Source organism: Malaclemys terrapin, chromosome 9 (genome assembly GCF_027887155.1).
Source record: "Malaclemys terrapin pileata isolate rMalTer1 chromosome 9, rMalTer1.hap1, whole genome shotgun sequence".
Classification (NCBI taxonomy): Eukaryota; Metazoa; Chordata; order Testudines; family Emydidae; genus Malaclemys; species Malaclemys terrapin.
The window spans coordinates 29,256,780-29,275,410 of NC_071513.1; the positions used below are offsets into that span (position 1 = coordinate 29,256,780).

An 18,631-nucleotide genomic window follows, 5' to 3' on the forward strand; every position below is an offset into this window, starting at 1 on the left:
TCTTTAATGTTGCTATCTGTTACAACTTGAACATTAAAAACTGCATTTTGAATTTCACCAGGCTGAATGGGTTGCGATTTCAGCTTCCACCCTCACAAGCTCTGTCAGCAGTCTTCATTTGCCTTACGATAACCTAGTTTATGGATGGGTTGCTCCATGTGCCAGTAGCTTGATGGCTGCACTCAAATAAACTTAATTTTTTCTTAGCAATACACTTGGTTGTGCTGTGAATATATGCACAGTGTGAATATATTCGTTTAGCTGCCCTGGGGTTTTCCTCGGGTCCATGTATCTCTTTTCCTTTGGGGTCAAGTCTTGTATCACAAAACCCTTGGGACCTCTGGTCTGCTATTTGCAGCGTATCATCTGCTAATAGGGCATTCATCTTAACCATAGATATCTTAGTGAGATACAGGCCAAATAACTAATTCTCTCTATAAACGGTAGCCCATATGGGAAATGTGATTTGGTCAGTGTCCTACTCCCCACGTTCAATCTCAAGTCATCTCTGTTTCCATTTTATCAGGCCTTTATTATGTTTGTGTTTCCACAAGTCTCTCCTACATCCTTGTTATGACTCATCTGGTCTTCAGTCATTTGGAACTATCAAAAACTAATCCAAATGTAGCATCCCTGTCTCTTCCATGGAATTTGTAAAGCTGTTGCTTAAAGCAAAAAAATTGTCCTTGGGGGAGTGAAATTGCACTTCCTTCTAAGTCTCTCTTAACTTTCCATTTAGAACTCCTCCTTGCTTTTGTAGTTTTTACAGTCCTTGTTCATCTAGAACTCCTCAGCCAACTTTCCTAACAATTGTACTGCTCTAGTCTCTCACAAGTAGTAATGTACTTGGGGCCACTAGAAGAAAAAAAGAGAAATTACTTACTCGTATCTGTTCTTCAAGTGTGTTGCTGCTACATAGTCACACTCCTCACCCATCTTCTGAACCTCTTTGGAGTCTCCGATCAAGAATTCTGAAATTAGGGAAAAACTGAAGGGCGGTTTGAGCCCCTGCCCCTTTTATACTATTAAAATCCTCTGCAAGGGAAGGCGAGAAGGCGGGTTGAGTGGCCTCAACAGGCACTGTTCTCCAGAAGATTTAGCAGCTCAGCACCAGAAGGGGTCAGTCCAACATGTGGGAATATGCAGGTCAGCACTCGCAAAGAACAAGGCTGTGTCTAGACTGCCACTTTCAGCGCTAAAACTTTAGTCGTTCAGGGGTACTAAAAAACACACCCCCTAAGCGACCAAAGCTTTAGTACTGAAAAGCGCCAGTATAGACAGCACTTTATCGGCGATAAAGCTACCACCCTCATTCGGGGTGGTGATTTTTTTGTCGCCAGGAGAGCCCCCCCGCCCCGTGATAAAATGGGACTACACTGCCCGCGTCACAGCACTGCCGCGGCTGCGCTGTAAATGGGCAGTGTAAACATATCCCAAGTTATTGGTAAGTAACCTCTCTTTAGTACTGCACAACTTGATAGCTTCTGATTATGGTGGTTTGTAAGATTTTTGCCTGTGATTATTTGTATATTTATAACTCAGCTGTTACTGAACTTTGTAATTAGGTGATAACCCTTCTCAAGGACCAGGAGTTACCACCTATCCTCCAGTTAGATGATTACCTTTAAAACAAACACTCATAATGGACAGTAGTGAACTCACTGGGCTTCTGAAGCCTCCTGCCTCTCCATCAAAGTCCTTTACAGCCAAACACTTCCATCAGCAAAAGTTCAGAAAGGGTGGAGTATACGGATATCACAGGATTGTGAAGGTAGTTTCTGCGGCCAGAGAGGTAGTATTGGGGCCCCTCACTACAACAGTTGTCCTACCCATGATACTGCAGTTCTGGAGGAAGTTTTCCAGTATGGTACTAGAGGAGTATGCTAGAAGTCTACTGCCCAATTGCCTTTCCCCTTAGTATCTGGATCCAGGAGGCATTGTGGGCAAAAAAGTACCTAATCTAATACTGAGGTTGTGGTGCACACAAAATGCTGTGGAATCAAATTACTAAGCAGGATCATTATTGTCATTGGCCCAAGAACAAATTTCAGGAATGACAACGTAGCACTTCTAATTTTTGCAAAGCTTCAAATGAGATCCTGTCCTCAAAAAGTAAGAGAGACTTCAGTCATAAGATTTCAGATATCCATGCCCACAGAGGCCCCGTCTTGAAGTTGTTAAAATGTTCCTAACTTGGACTACATCTGCTCAGTTTCTGCAATATGTTCCAAATGGGTGCTAGCCAAATTATTTATTATTTGTATTACTATAGTATCTAGGAGCCCTAGTCATGGATTAGGACCTTGTTGTGCTAGGTGCTGTAGAGACAGAACAAAAAGACCATCCCTGCCCCAAGTAGTGTACAGTCTAAATCAACAGATGGATACAGACAGACAGACAGAGTAGAAGGAGTCAGCACTGATAGGCTGTGGTCTCAACACACTAAAACCATTCTCAAGCTTTTTGTAGGCTTCACAGCAAAGGCGATTTGAGAAGGGACTTGAAGGTGAATAATGAGGTAGCTTTGTGGATGCTGATGTTGAACATCTCTCAAGTATATGGCAGCAATGGAGAAAGCACAAGGGGGTTGTTTGAAAATGTTATAAGGAGAAATGGATGCTGGCATCATGGGTAGATTAGAAGTGTGCATTGATAGTGAATGAGAGAGAGCGAGTGTGGGGATTGATCCTGAAGGGCCTTGGAAGTGAATACAGGCAGCTTATGGTTATTGCTTTTTGTCCTGACCTGAATAAAAATCCACTGTACATGGTGGATAAGTGAAATACCTCTGAGTTGAATCAATGGCATCAGGGGCTTGTAGTTGCTATCATCTTTTTGAACTTAAACAATTAAATTTGTTTTCCAAATAATGTTCAAATTTAAGATTGGGTAATATTTTTTTGAGATCCAGAAGTCCCGAACCCTGGCAGGTGCCTCCCATAAGGCTGAAGCCCCCAGTCCCAGCAGGCACTTCCCACAAGGCTGCAGGCATGGCCTGGCTCTCAAACTTCTGAAGATTGTCATAGCAGCTCGGAGGGTCAGTAAGTTTGGCCACCCCTGCAATATAGCTACATGAAACAATTTGAGAGCCTATTTAAGCCAAACACAATCCTTCAAAATTTGGAAATCTGACCTTAGTGAAACCAATAGACAGGAACACAAACTACAGCAGGCAATAGATGGGAAAATAGAAGGGCCGAAATGGATTTCAAAGAACAGTTAAAGGTGTAAGAACAAAGAGATTCTTTAAGTACATTGGAGGCAGAAAGTCTACAAAAAAAAATTGATGGGTCTGCTGGATCACCAGGAGCTAAAGGAATCATTTAAAGAAAATGAAGATTTCGCTGAGAAACTAAATGATTTCTCTGTATCTGTCTTCAGTGCCAGGAATGTTGGGACGATACCTACCCCAGACTAGTTCTTTTCTGGGAATAAAGGTGAGGTGCTATTGGAGATTAAGATGTTGGAAGAAGGAGGTGCCTGGAGGAAATTGATAATTTAAAAAGCAGCAACTCATCAGACCCAAATGATCTGCAGAATTTTAAGTATTAAGTAGCTGAGCCACTAACAAAAATATGAATTCTCTCATTAAAAACAGCCATTGTTTCAGAGGATTGAAGGCTATCAAATATACCTATGTGTTTAAAAGTGTGTAGTGTTGAGTGGTGAGATAGAAAATTTGTAGACAACACCAACTTATTTAGGTTAATCAAAGAAGATGGCGAGGAATTTCAGAGACCTAAAACAAGCTAGGTAAATGTGCAAATTTAAACTATTTGTACAGGTTACAGGATTCTAAATTAACTGAATCAGCTCAAAAGAGGACTCTGGGTGTCATTATAGACAGCTCTTTGAAGAGTTCCTGAATGTGCAGTTGTGGTCAACAAAGCAAACAAGATGCCTTAGGAATGGGATAGGGAATAAGGGCTGGTCCACACTAACCCCCACTTCGAACTAAGATACGCAACTTCAGCTACGTGAATAACGTAATTGAAGTCGAAGTATCTTAGTTCGAACTTACCGCGGGTCCAGACACGGCAGGCAGGCTCCCCCGTCGACTCCACATACTCCTCGCGGAGCAGGAGTACTGGCGTCGACGGCGAGCACTTCCGGGATCGATTTATCGCGTCTAGACAAGACGCGATAAATCAATCCCAGAAGATCGATTGCTTATCGCCGGACCCGAAGGTAAGTATAGACGTTCCCTAATACAGAAAATATTATAATGCCTTTTGTATAAATCAGTGGTGCAGTCTCATCTGGAATACTTTGCAATACTGGTCACCCCATCTCAAAAAGATACTGCAGAATTGGGGGGGGTCAGAGACAGGCAAGAAAAATGATCAAGAGCATGAAAAAATTATAAATAGAGATTGAAGAGGTTGGGATTATTTACTTAGGAGGGGGATTGAGAGAGGACATGATAAAAGTATATAAAATAAAGAATGTAGATCAAGAATGTTTTTCTCCCTGTGTCAGAACACAAGAACAAGGGGACATTCAGTTAAAAGGTGGCAAATTCAAAACCAGTTCTGCTTTACACAACATATAGTTAGACTGTGGAAAAAATGACATGGGAAATCATTGAGGCTAGGAATTTAGCAATATTCAAAAGGGATTGGACATTTGTATAGATAATATCCAGAGTTGTTACAATTAATTATAATTTTGGAAGAGATATTAAAGGTTATGCATCAGTGCCTAAACCAGTCTCTTATTATTGGAGACCTAATGTGGGAGGCAGATTCTCTGATCTGCCTACAGAAGGGTTCTTACACTTTCTTCTGAAGCATCTGAACCCAGGGCCACTGTCAGAAAAGATGTCTGTTATTTAGATATATTATTGTAGCACATAGGAGCTGTAGTCACGAATCAGAATCCCATTGTGCTAGGTGATGCATAAAGATGGGCCTTTCCCCCCCAATAGTTTATAATCTAACTATAACAGACCGACAGGAAAGTACAAGAAAATGATGAGACAGAATTGGTCATCATGATAGGTAGTGGTATTAGCAGACAAGTGACCTAACCATTGCCAAATTTTTTTGTATGCATCTAGTTGTCAGCTCAAGCTCTAAGCGGCTAAAACAGCTCCTAATCCTCCCTTTCATCACCACTACTCAAACCCCACGTTATGGGCAAGAGTATCTTCAACTAGGCCCTCTCCTCTGGTACTCGCCTCCAGGCCATGTCTGAGTTTTGCATATTCTTTATGCTTAACTTCTCTAAGATACAGTCTTCCCTATTTATCCACAGCTAAAACTTTTGTCCAGATTCTCATAATCTCCTCTCTCAATTATTGTGACATCCTTTTCTCTGACCTTGGCAAATGCAATCTTGCCCCGCTGATATCCGTTCAGAATGCTGTTTCAAAGATCATTTTTCTAGCCTGTCACTTTGACCATGTCACCCTCTCTTTGCATCACTTCACTGGTTCCCTCTTTATTATATCAAACTTGTCTTAATTTTCATGGTCTTTTATGACCTATCCTCACCCTACTTATCTTTCATTCAGTATCAAAATGTTGACTCCCACCTCTGACGAGCCCATGATGTCAGCCTCCATAGCTCACTTGTTTAATTTTCAGACACCTTTGTGCTTTCTCCCATGCTGCTCCTCATGGTTGGGAGAAGCACTTTATAAACATCTGCAAAACTAACTCATTTTTCTCCTTTATAATTCTTCTTAAAACTCCTTTTGACACAAGGCCTACAAAAAACTTAATAATGGGTTGGCTATTGGTGCGCTGAGACCATTGCCTGTCATGCTAACTATGAAGGGGCACACCCACACACTGATAGAGGGGACTAAGGAGCTCCTCTGGGCCTGTTCAGTGGCAGCAAAGCACAGCTGCAAAGCTTGTTCTATCTCGGGGTGGGAGCTTAAAAGGGAAAACCTGCCACAAGAAGGTTCCCTCCCCAATCCCCACCGTCCAGACAGGCCTGCTGAGGAGACAGCAACAAGGCTCACTGCTCCCAAAGCTGCATGAACCAGCCTCCAAGCAGCAGGCCCTAGAGGAGGGGCTGGAGGTGGACCCTTTGTAGGCTAAGCCAAAAGTTCTGACCCAGGAAGACTGCCTGAGTTCCAGGTCACCCTTGCTTTTTTAAAATTTCCCACAGATGTGGGGGGAGGGGGAGAGAAGCAGGGCAGGAGAAAAGACAGTGCAAGGACCTGAAGCAGAGACTTGGGGGAACCCTGACCCCCACCCTGACCTATATTGTGTTATTGTTGCCTTGTGCTCCCTCATCTGTTTGTATCCATCTGTTGTCCCTTGTCTTATACTAAGGCCTTGGCTACACTTGCATGTTATACCGCAATAAAGCTGCGCAGAGCGCTCTAACTCACTCGCCATCCACACTGGCAAGGCACGTAGAGCGCTCTGACTCCCTGGCTAGAGCGCTTCTAGTATTCCACCTCCCCGAGAGGGATAACGTCTGATGCACATCTGATGCGTATTGGGTGAGACGCTGCAGCTTCAGTGTAAACGAGAAGTTACATTACTACAGTCTGATTGACCTCCGGAAACGTTCCATAATCCCCTTAACTGAAGTGGCCTCTCTTGTCTTTGTTGTGAACTCAAGAGGAATGCGGAAGTGCCCTTTTGGAGTGCCTGCTGCTTATCTGGTCCGAAAGAAAAAATAAACAGCTACTGTTTGCTTTGAGTGAGTGAGAGAGAGGGGTTGGGGAGGCAGAGGGGTCTGAACTTACAAGATAGCATGCTGACACACTCTCAGCACCCCAAAAACCCACTCTCTCTCCCCCCCACATACACACAACACACTCTCTGTCACACTCCACCCCACCCCACCCCATTTGAAAAGCATGTTGCAGCCACTTGAATGGGCTAGCTGCCCATAATGCACTGCTCCCAATGAAGCTGCAAATGTGGCCACGCCAATGCACTTTCAGCTCTCAGTGTGGACAGACTGCAGCGCTTTCCCTAGTACACTCTCTGAAGGCTGGTTTAACTCAAAGCGCTCTACATCTGCAAGTGTAGCCATACCCTTAGTCCCTGCCTATATGAACTTTCAGTATGTCTTTTTGTTCTGTTCGTATGGCGCCTGGCACAATGGGATCCTGGTCCACAACTGGGGCTAGACATTATTGCAATTCAAATAAAAATAATAATGCCCGTTCGGCTTCTATTCGTGTTATAACTTACTGTCTTCCCTGCAACAGCTAAATAGTTAGCTCTAGTTGGTACACTAGAGTTACTCCATTGGAGCTAGCAAGCTGGAGTGAGAGTGACCACACTGCAAAACAACACTATGCAGAGTGATTTGATTAGCAGCACAGAATGATTGAATTAGCGGGGTAGTTGGATTAGCCATTGAGCTGTTATAACTTCATTTCCACAGCATTACTAGCTCCAACTTCATCACCATTTGAACTTCAACCCCTCATGCAGCCCCTCTCTAACCCCTCCCACGTCTCTGATGGATGAGCTAGTTTACATCTTAAAGGCTGTGGTCTCCAAAGTGGGGTGTACGCAAGAGGATCCTTGGGGATGCACAGCAGGAGGAGCGCTTTTTTTTTTTTTTTCTTTTGCTTTGGCAGTTCGGGCGGGAGTCCAAGCGGCTTTTTTTTTTTTGCTTTGGCGCGGCAGGGGGTGCATGCTCAAAAAATTTTTATTGATGGGGTGCGCGATCAAAAAAGTTTGGAGACCGCTGTCTTAAAGCACCACTTAACTTCAGCTAGATATTTTCTTTGTGCACAGAAGTGGGGTTAGGGGAAAAAATTGAGTTATACGGTATACTTCCAGCTAACAAAGCAATGAAAACAAACCCATAGGAGCTACACTTTTGTCAGATTTTATTCTACAAGAAAAGGGTTAATGTGCAGCGACTGACAGATTTTTATTTTAAAAAATCCCTAAGAAAGTTATACAGATGCTCCCTGACTTATGCAAGCGTTCCTTTCTGGAACGCCTTGCATAAGTCGAATTTTGTGTAAGTCGGGAACGTATCTCTAACAATCACGCCTCCCCCTCTCCCCCCTTCCCCCCCCCAAAAAAAAAAGCTTACGGAACTTTTTCTGTAAGTGCGGATTTCCGTAAGTCTGGTTTGCGTAACCGGGGAGCGTCTGTATATAAAACATTTTGTGAAGCGCACACAACTTACCTGGCAAACTCTCAAAAGCAAAGATATAAAAAGTCTCCTACAGTACAGACCTCTGCTCCGCCTTACAAGTATTACAACTACAATATGCCACAGACCATGCCCTGATAACTTAAACCAGGATTCCACCTGGGATGTGAGCTTCCATCCTCCCCTTTAACTGCTTTACAGCCACAACCCTTTCCCAGACTAGCCTCTCTCATCACTACCTTTTGCTACACCAGCTGTCTACATGTACTAGTGTTGGGGAAGGGAAGAAATAATCCAGTAAAAAGTATGTACAGAAGGATGGAAATGGGGCAAAGTTAAGGTTTTGGTGCATGATCTGTAGTATATTGCAGTTGTAATGTTAAAGTGTGTGCTTGTGGGTTGAATGTGTGTTCTTGTTAGGTGGCTTACCTTTGATTTCCTTATTTTTGTGGGTAGGTAAGTTGTATTTGTAGCAACTCAAACTGCTTCATAACAGTTTTTTGTGTGTGTAATAGGATCTAGGTAACTGTCTTCAGTTGCTAACTAATACTTGGCACATAATTTGTTGCTATTGTCAGTAGTGCTTTTGACATTTTAATGAGCTGTCATTAGTCATGCTATGGAGAGAATTTCAGAGCATATTTTTATATTCTACTCCGAACAGAGATACAAAAAGTTTGGGCTCAATTAGTACCCCTTGGGGTAAAGCTATGTGTCTGTCTGGAGTTCTGAGTGTTAAGGATGTTCCAGTAGCACATTCTAGGTAAATCTTTACAAGTTGTAACCTAAACAGTGCATCACATAAAAACATTTATTCGTTTGTTTTTGTAACTAAGATCCAGTCCAGCAAATACTTGCACTTGCTTAATTTTGCTCACTTTGTCCTTTTTTACTTTATAAGGCTACTCATGGATGTGTTTGCAGGATTGAGATCTAATACAGGATTGTAAAACAATATGACAGTGAATTGTATAAGGTAGCATCTTTTATTTTTATTTTTTTTCCTTCAGCTTTTCAGGGACACATTTCCATGTCTGCACGCATGGACTTATACAGAGTGAATCAGACTTTAGTCCAGTAGAGCTAAACCAATTAATGTAATATGCATTTAATATAAGTTACAATTTTGTTTTCACAGCTATTTGTGAAAGAGCTTAGCTGACTATGGATCCAGGTGGTGGAAGTCTTGGATTGCAGACACAAGAGTCCAAAATGCCTCACACTATGATTATGCAAGATTTTGGTAAAACATTTTATTTTTAAACACTAATGCATAAAATGGGAGAGATCTTTTAAATAAAACATATTTTCTACATCATTGAATGTAGCTCATGCTCAAATGTAAGATTAATTAACAGTTTATAATAATATTTAGTATGTATTTAATTTTGTCTTCACAATGCCATACGGAGGCAGTCCTCAGGAAACAAGCTATCCATATTTGAATTCCCACTTTTATCAGTAAAAAGAAGAACAGGAGTACTTGTGGCACCTTAGAGACTAACAAATTTATTAGAGCATAAGCTTTCGTGGACTACAGCCCACTTCTTCGGATGCATATAGAATGGAACATATAATGAGGAGATATATATACACACATACAGAGAGCATAAACAGGTGGGAGTTGTCTTACCAACTCTGAGAGGCCAATTAATTAAGAGAAAAAAAGCTTTTGAAGTGATAATCAAGCTAGCCGAGTACAGACAGTGTGATAAGAAGTGTGAGAGTACTTACAAGGGGAGATAGAGTCAACGTTTGTAATGGCTCAGCCATTCCCAGTCCTTATTCAAACCGGAGTTGATTGTGTCTACGGCCAGGCAATTCCGCACGCTGTCCTGTCCGCAGGTGCTGCCCCTGCAGCTCCCATTGACTGCAGACCCCGGCTAATGGGAGCTGCGGAGGCAGCGGTTGGGGCGGGGGCAGTGTGTGGAGACCCCTGGCTGCCCCTATGTGTAGGAGCCAGAGGGGGGACATGCTGCTGCTTCCGGGAGCCGCGCGGAGTTGGGGAAGCCCCCGACTCAGCTCCCCAGCTGAAGTGCCGGAATGGGGCAAGCCGGCGGGAGTTCGAGCGCCGGATTAAAATGTCTGGAGGGCTGGATGCAGCCCCTGGGCCGTAATTTGCCCACCCCTGCTTTAGATCCATGTTCTTATGGCCTCCCCGCTGGCTGCTGTCCTGAATTCCCCCTGCATGCATGCCTGTGTAATTATGTTCAGAAGCTCCTAAATTGAAATGAATGTCCATCCAAGATGTTGCATTGATTTAACTAAAGCAGTTTCTAAACTAATTTAGTTAATTTGCTACTGTTTTCTCATTTAGACAGGGCAAAAGTAAGATAATAGTGACTGCACCAGCCTTAGGTATTTGAAAGTGGGCAGTCTTGACTCTCTCCTGGACCTGCAGGTCCCTAACTCTGCCATCTATCAATAGAGGTTTTTTTTTATTACACCTCTACCCCGATATAACGCTGTCCTCGGGAGTCAAAAAAATCTTACCGCATTATAGGTGAAACCGCGTTATATTGAACTTGCTTTGATCCGCCGAAACACGCAGCCCTGCCCCCCCGGAGCGCTGCTTTACCGCGTTATATCCGAATTCGTATTATATTGGGTCACGTTATATCGGGGTAGAGGTGTATTATTATTTGTATGGGGAGGACCATTCTGCAGAGCTAGTATTAATGGCATAAGTCCTTTGACTGTGCCAAATTAATTACAATAAAAATGGAAAATATTATTTACCATCTTCATTTTAAAAGGGCTTATGTTCTTGAATATTTTATCCATAAAGATTAAAATTACTGTTTTTATTTAGGCTTTAAATAATTGGATATTTCTAACATGGCTTCTCTTGCAGCCCAGATCCCTGTCGGCTATGTTTCCTAGAAAGGAAAATTGTTAATATTTACTAGAGTGAATAATTGAAACCTCTGGCATAATTTGATACGCAAGTAAAACAAGTGATATTTTTGACAGTTTGAACTCCACAGTTTTTGATATGTTTAAAGAAACTGTTATCTTGTGTCACAGCAAAGCCACACAGTTTCATGCTGTTTAGTCAGCTTTGCTGTTCGGGCTCTGTTGCACTAACAAAATAATGCAGCGTTCAAGTTGCTAGCATAATAGAAAAATGTTTTAGCTTTTTTAGAATACATATAATGGAATCCGCTACTGACCTTTTGGCTTTTAAATCTCAGCTTTATTAAATCTAAACTGGGGGGCAGCTTTGACCTAATCTTTCTTTTAAAGAAAGATTTGGGGTTTTTTGTGCTTTTGTTTTGTTTAATTTTAAAATCATAGACTATTACAAGATGGTGTTCATTCTTATCTGGAGGTATGTAAAATGTAATGAAATTTGTTAGAAGGCAAGGGAGCACTCTTCTATGCATAGCTTGTACCTTAGTTATATTTCTTAGATACAGTACATGTGATACAGTAGTGTGAATGTTAACATTTTCTCTCATTCACAATTGTTTCACAGTGGCTGGAATGGCTGGCACTGCTCATATTGATGGCGACCATATTGTTGTATCAGTCCCTGAAGCTGTATTAGTTTCTGATGTTGTCACGGATGATGGGATAACTCTTGATCATGGCTTAGCTGCTGAAGTTGTCCAAGGACCAGATATCATCACTGAAACTGATGTTGTAACAGAAGGTGTAATTGTTCCTGAGTCTGTGTTGGAAGCTGATGTTGCTATTGAAGAAGCTTTAGATACCAGTGATCATGTTTTGACTTCTGATCTAATAACGGAAACTGTTAGAGTTCCTGATCAGGTTTTTGTGGCTGACCTTGTTACGGGTCCTGATGGACATTTGGAACATGTGGTGCAAGACTCTGTGTCAGGAGCTGACTCACCCACAATGGTTTCAGAAGAAGTTCTTGTAACTAATTCAGATACAGAAACTGTGATTCAAGCAGCCAGTACTGTTCCTGGTTCTACGGTTACAATAAAAACTGAAGATGATGATGATGGCAAGAGCACTTCTGAAGACTACTTAATGATATCTTGTAAGTGAAATAAAGGTAGATATAAATAGGAGATTATTTCAACTAGAAGTGGTCCAGTAGGGAGAAGTTATTAAAACTGAAATCTTGCTAACCTGTGCACCTGAACTCTCTGAAAGAACAGTCTCCTGCCATATTAATTACTTGGTGCCAAGAGTTAGATTTTTTGTGTGTGTGTGTAATTTCTGAACAATGGATGTTCAAAAAAAATATTTTTAATATACTACATATACTGTAATTTAACCTTGCAGTGATACAGTAAATTTAAAAAAACATAATTATAAATTATGGAAATATGTGCAGAAAATAGCATTTTTTGAGTTTCATCAATAGCATCAAGCTAGAAAAAAGAACACAATATAAGAATGGCCATACAGGATCAGACCAGTGGCCCATCTAGACCAATATCCTGTCTTCTGATAGTGGCCAGTGTCAGAGGAATGAACAGAATGGGGTAATTCCCCTGTCATCCAGTCCCATCTTCTGGTAGTCAGAGGTTTAGGGACACCCAGAATATGGAATTGTGTCCCTGACCACATTGGCTAACATAAAAACGTTAAAGGCCATATATTTGTCTGACAAAACAAAAAGATAGTAGCCAATTTGTTGTATGTACCACTGCCTGGTCTGAACTAAACTTAAAAAAAATATGCATTTATTGACTGACACCTCTGATCTGAGGCTGAAAATGAAAACTGGCTTCTTGCCCTATATTGCACTGTGGGAAGTGCACATAGATTATTAGCTACCCGCAATTAGAGTACAGCTGGCTGAGTGAGAGCAACTGTGGGAAAACTGCAGATTAGGCAAATAATCCTTTTTTTCTACAATTAAATGATATTGACAATTGGATGTCTGGTACCAGTTTTCACTCTCACCCACAGGACTTCCATGTAGGTTAATTAGTATACAAAATATCTGTCAGTGAAAACTTTTCTGAATTACAGCTAGTGAAATTTGACTAGGCCAGAATAGGTTTTGATTGTCCAATTACCATTTTATATAGCTGGTAGCAATCCATCTCAATAAATGATGGGAATGCCAAGTGTGTCAAAACTTCAGAGATCTATTTTCAATAAACTGCTTTTTTTTTAAATTTTCAGGATAAATACAAATCACTGTATTCAGATATGTCTTTTCAAGTCTACATTTTGAAACATGTCTGTGATGCTGTTTTCCAAAACATTTTTAGAAGTATTACATGTTTAGATTTTTTTCCAAAATTGTGGGAGAGACAGAGCTACAGTTTTCATCAGTCTGTCCTTAATGTAATGTCACGTGCTGCATGCAAGGGCACTTTAAATATGTCATTTAAACTAGTGAGGATTTTTGAACAAGAACACAAAGAAACCATTATGAAAGCAAATCAAACTTTCTACAGCAGTGGTATTCCTGTGTATGTTTTATGAGTAAAGGAACACCATTATAATGCTCAGTTGTTTTCACTGAAAGAATTCCTCCTTTCTAACAGAGTACTTATGATGAGTTGTGTTCTGTAACTGCGATATTTCCAACTGCATCCTTGTAATTGTAAGTAAAGTCATCTTTGGAATTCCTTCTAAGGTAGATAACTATAACTTGATGGTAGTTGTTGTGACTGTGTTTTAGGCACATCATGGTCTGAGTAAACACAATTGCAACCTGCGTTATAAGAAATTCTGGTTTTTTGAAGAGTCATTATTAGGCTTTAAAGTCATCATCTCATTTAGACCAGTAGGACAGTTCTCACCACTTATGGGGCTTGATCCTGTAATGTGCTGAGCACTCCAGTTTTGGTGCAACAAAGTATATGCTAACTTTAAAATTAATTGTAAAGTTAAGCATGTACTTAAATGTTTTGCTTGATTGGGACCAGAGTTCTCATCACCTTGCAGAATCAGTCCTATAGAGCTGTTTTTTCAGGTTTTATAAGATGGTGCTGAATTGGTTGTGCTTCTGAAGATAATATGTAAATCTTTACAGCTAGATAATGGTTCTTTTTGTTTCCTTAAAGAAAATAAGAACTTGTATTCTGCAGAATCTGACTCTGTCATGCTGAGACAGATAAATATGTCTAGTGAGCCAGGAGTTTGAAACCTCGGATTAGTATAGATGTTTTACTGTATAGTTAAATAAGCAACATATATTAAAGGAGTATAATTGTATACTATGATTCCCCATGATATATTACCAGGGTTTTCAAACTTTTTTGTAGTGTGGACCACATCTGAACAGAGAGATTATCACATGGACATTTTTCTGATTCATGAACGCATAACATCCTTTGTCAACAACAGCAATTGTTTATATGGAACCATAATCTTAGAAAAGTATTTATAATATTTGTAAAGCTGTCTTTTAATGAAGTGTAACATCTTGAAACAAAGAGATCTTACATCATATGACCTGCTTGCTCTTCATGGATCACCACTAAGTGCTCTGTGGAACATAGTTTGGGAGCCCCTACAGTATACAATGTTCTGGGACAAAAAGCTGGGTTAAAGCTTGGAGCTTTATTTCAAAATTACCTTATCTTGTCACATTGTGTTACAGTGTTAATACTGCTTAAATGTAGTTTACACCAATTTAAGATTGTATCTTCTTTGGCTATGCTACAAATTTATAAGGAAAAATCTTTATTTTAATGGTAAATGTTACCTGGAAACTAATAAGTATAGTCTGATCTTTTTGCTCAGAAGTTGATATGCACAGAAAACTTTGTAATAGTCAAAGTTTTCACTAGAAGTTTGTCACCATTGATCTGTTTTGTTTTGTGCAGATGAATTTAACTTCTTACATTAAAGGAAGCATTATGAGCATATCAGGTAAAAAATCATAAGGTTGAAAACTCAATTCCGAATATACTTACAAATCAAGCCATGGCATATTGGATATGTCAAATCACAGTTTCTGGAGACTTAAAATGGCCCAATAGGACACGTTAATGTCACCAAAAAAAAAAGGGGGGGGGGGGGGGGGAATTTAGAAGTTAAGATAGAAAGTTTGTTTTAAATATAACCGTCTTTTAGATTATTTAAAACAAACAAAATGAGGTTTTAATATGTATACTGTACACACCAGATAACCAGGGTAAATGGGACAACTGGCACACTTGTAACTTAAAACATATTTTTTTGTTTGTTTGTTTTTCAGGTTTGCGATATTCAGACCCACAGGGGATTGCCAGCTTTTGGTCTATGTGTTGGCCCTGTATGCACTATGCGGGGGACCTCATACCCACCAAAGAACAACACTGGAGCTGGCCTTTAGGGGTAAGGTAATGTTCCACCACCACCTCCTTTTTAGTATATTACAATACAGTGTTGCATAGTTTGCTAAAATATTTTAATATACATTTCCTATATTGTACCATATGGTATATAAAGTAAACATATTGAACTTTAGAAAACTTTGCAAAATTGTAAAACCATGGGACTTATATTGCCCTAATTTCATCCCTATGGGCTTCTTTGGTGGGTGTGGTATCACCAACATAGTGCGTGCTGAGATATCACATGAATTGGGAGCTGGCAATCCACAGTGAATCTGGACATCACACACCTGAAAACAACTAAAAAAGGTAAGATTTAAGTTATAAGTGTTCTGAATGCTCCTCTTATTGTGCTTATTTAGGAGGATTCAGCATATATTTTTAAAGCAATCTGTTTGTTTTTTAATAAATGGGGAAGCAGCATTATCTAACGTTTATAGTGGAGAACTCAGAGCCAGGAGACTTGTGTTTTGTTCACCATTTTTTACTGACTTACTGTGATGTAGAAACTTTTATTCCTGACTTAAAACAAATACTGTGAATTTAGTATTCCTAAAGGCACTGGATTAACAGCCTATGTAACTGGAGTCCTTTTAAGAAGTCCATGTATTGTGTATGGATGGTGTTCAAGCAAGCATCTAGACACTGCCTATCATCAAAGAGGAAATCTCTGGGAATTAGAAATTAGTTCAGTTCTCAGTCTCTGCTAAGACTGCGGACAAAAATTAATTAGTGCTAACTAGCTTGGTGTTTTGTTTTTTTTTTTTCCCTAATATGACTGTCTCTGAAAAGTGGACTTATTTCATGTAAACTAGCGAAGTAGATGGTAGAACTTATAGTTAACTTTTTAATTGCAGCTGAGGTTGAGCTAGATATGTTTCATCATTCTAGAAGTGAAAACAACTATATTCCATTACCATTCCCTCAAAGCATCCAGTTTCCCTAAATTTATCTATTATGTTGCAGATTTATTTCACGAGTTGACTCCAAATTTTGTTATACTCAAAATGCTTAAACTGAATGTATTTCAGCTCCACTTATTAAAAGAGGAGCAGCTTGATTTTCAGAGAGTCTAGGTATATATGGTTTAGGACAAACTTGTTGATTTTTGGTTTCAGTTCTATGTGCTTAGCCCCTCTCAGAATCAGGCTGAGGATGTTTGTTGGTTTAGAAATACTTTTAATATTTTAGTTATTACAATAATGTTGCCTGCTAGAGCAGGGATTTAGAATTTTTAACAGATATAGTTAAAAGTAAATTGTATATTAAGAGATAAGATACAATATACATCAATATACACTATATGAATGTTTCACTTTATCCCTCACTGAAAATATTTATTTATTTATACATTTTATAATGAAGTATTTTTTTAACAGGGTCTTTGTTTCATTGGCATTGGTGCTCTGATAAAGCAAGAAAGCAATCAACCTCTGAAATATTATATTAGTTCTTAGAATTATATCAACAGAGACACAAGGACATTTGATCATTTTCATTACTCCATACCTTGAATATTTTGAAACTTTTTAAAGAAAAGTCATGTAATTGATTATTCCACTGTTCCTGATAGGAGGAGGCCTCCACTTTTGAACAATCTTTAAAGTATTAACATGTTTATTTGTCTTATTTGAATTAATTTTGTGTAAAATCTGTAAATTAAAAAACAGAAAACTAGATGATGCTTAAAGTCATCATCTTGAAATCACATTTACCTCAAAGTTTTATACCTATTATACTTACAAGTAACCCCTTAAATTAGTGTAAATTTTTTTATACTTTTGTTTTATTTTGTTCATCTAACAGCACTTTGCGTAGTCAGTTTCATTCTTCTCCTGTATAGTCAGTTTCCGATACCACAAAGATTTACAAATGGAATTACTCACTTTGGTAGAACAAATCATGTCCAGAAATCTTTGCAAGATTGAGGACTTAATTGGAAAAACATCAACAATGGAACAGAAAATCCTGTGATTTTTTTTAAAGGATTTTTTTCATGAAAAGAACCAGGTCATTAAAGATGCTTTATCAGAAAATTAGTCCGTTTCAGGATATTATAAAATAGTCAGATTCAAAATATTTAAGTTGATAGCACCCTTTAATAGACAAAACATTGGTTGTCTTAGCTCTCCCTTCCTTCCTTTCCTTTAAAAGGTACATGGATAGTTGGATTTAGTTTTATGTCTGAAACACCATTCTGATATCATGAGCATGCTCTAATAGTACATGCTATAGCTGCTTCGTATAAAAAAATTGTATTAACAGCCTGATACAGGTAAACTTATTAATCAAAGGTATTTGTAGATTCCTTTCTAGTTTTGCTATTCTTGGTATTCATTTTCTTGTTATGTTGGATATCATGCAGTCATCTTGGGTGGGAGGCGGTAAATGTTATACAGTACGTTTATTCAGGACATCTTTAACAAATAAGGGCTTGATCCTGCTCCCACTGATTTCAGTAAAGCAAGATCAGCCATAAATTCTTTAAATTAAAAGGAAAAAGGCCCTGAAAGGCTTAAGCTCATCCAGAAGAAGAGAAACTTAAACTTGGATCCCTGAAAGCAATTGTGTCTTTTGCAAACTCCCTTACCATTTACAACCCAATCTTTTTTTTTTTTTTTAAAGCTTGACATATGCAAAAGATTATGTAGCCTCCTATTATTTCACATTTTCTTTTTTAATCTATATTAAATTACAGAAATTTAATTTTGCAATACTTTACATTAGTATTTGTTGATTTTTAATGTTAATCAATTAGCTGCTTTATGTCTATTTAGTTCTGTTTTCAGTAGCTCCAGTATTGTTCTGACTCATTCAAAGACTTCTGAGATTCACAAGTTTCATCAGTGACACCAAAAAAACCTGCTGCAGTTGAGTAGGTATCATTAAAATGACTTTCAGAGTAGATTATGCCAAATCATAAAGAAATAACCCACTGTCATATATCTTTTAAAAAAAATTCTCACAGTTTTTGTATTTCTAATATAATACACATATTTTTTTACCTGGAAGATCATCCAGTATGGGTTACAGCTTATTTCAAAGTGTGGAATTCATTCCTCATTTGAGGGCTTCAGTGGGTATTTTGTGTTGCATTAACCTTATGCTGCCCTGGGCTTAAGGGAGTAGGTAGTGTTCTGTCAATACATGAGTAATAAAAATGCTTTCTGTTGTGTGCCATTCTGATCAGGCTTTTTTAGTGTTCTTTGCTATGAAATCAGCCCTATATATGTGAACATTTACTTTATCAAAACTCTGCTCTTCCACTTAATAGTAGTTTGAATGTA

At 39.2% G+C, this 18,631-nt stretch overlaps 1 protein-coding gene across 9 annotated transcripts in view; it reads left to right on the top strand.

The window, feature by feature from the left end:
• The window catches only part of ZNF711 (zinc finger protein 711), a 37,616-nt gene that overhangs the window by 10,216 nt on the left and 8,769 nt on the right, over positions 1 to 18,631 (top strand). For 2 of the 9 annotated variants that reach the window (XM_054039532.1, XM_054039534.1), the window contains exons 2-3: positions 9,227 to 9,331; positions 11,567 to 12,097. In XM_054039532.1, coding sequence (XP_053895507.1) covers positions 9,253 to 9,331; positions 11,567 to 12,097 — 610 coding nt within the window. In that variant the 5' untranslated portion in view covers positions 9,227 to 9,252. The other 7 variants (XM_054039539.1, XM_054039536.1, XM_054039537.1 and 4 more) reach the window with 7 other exon arrangements.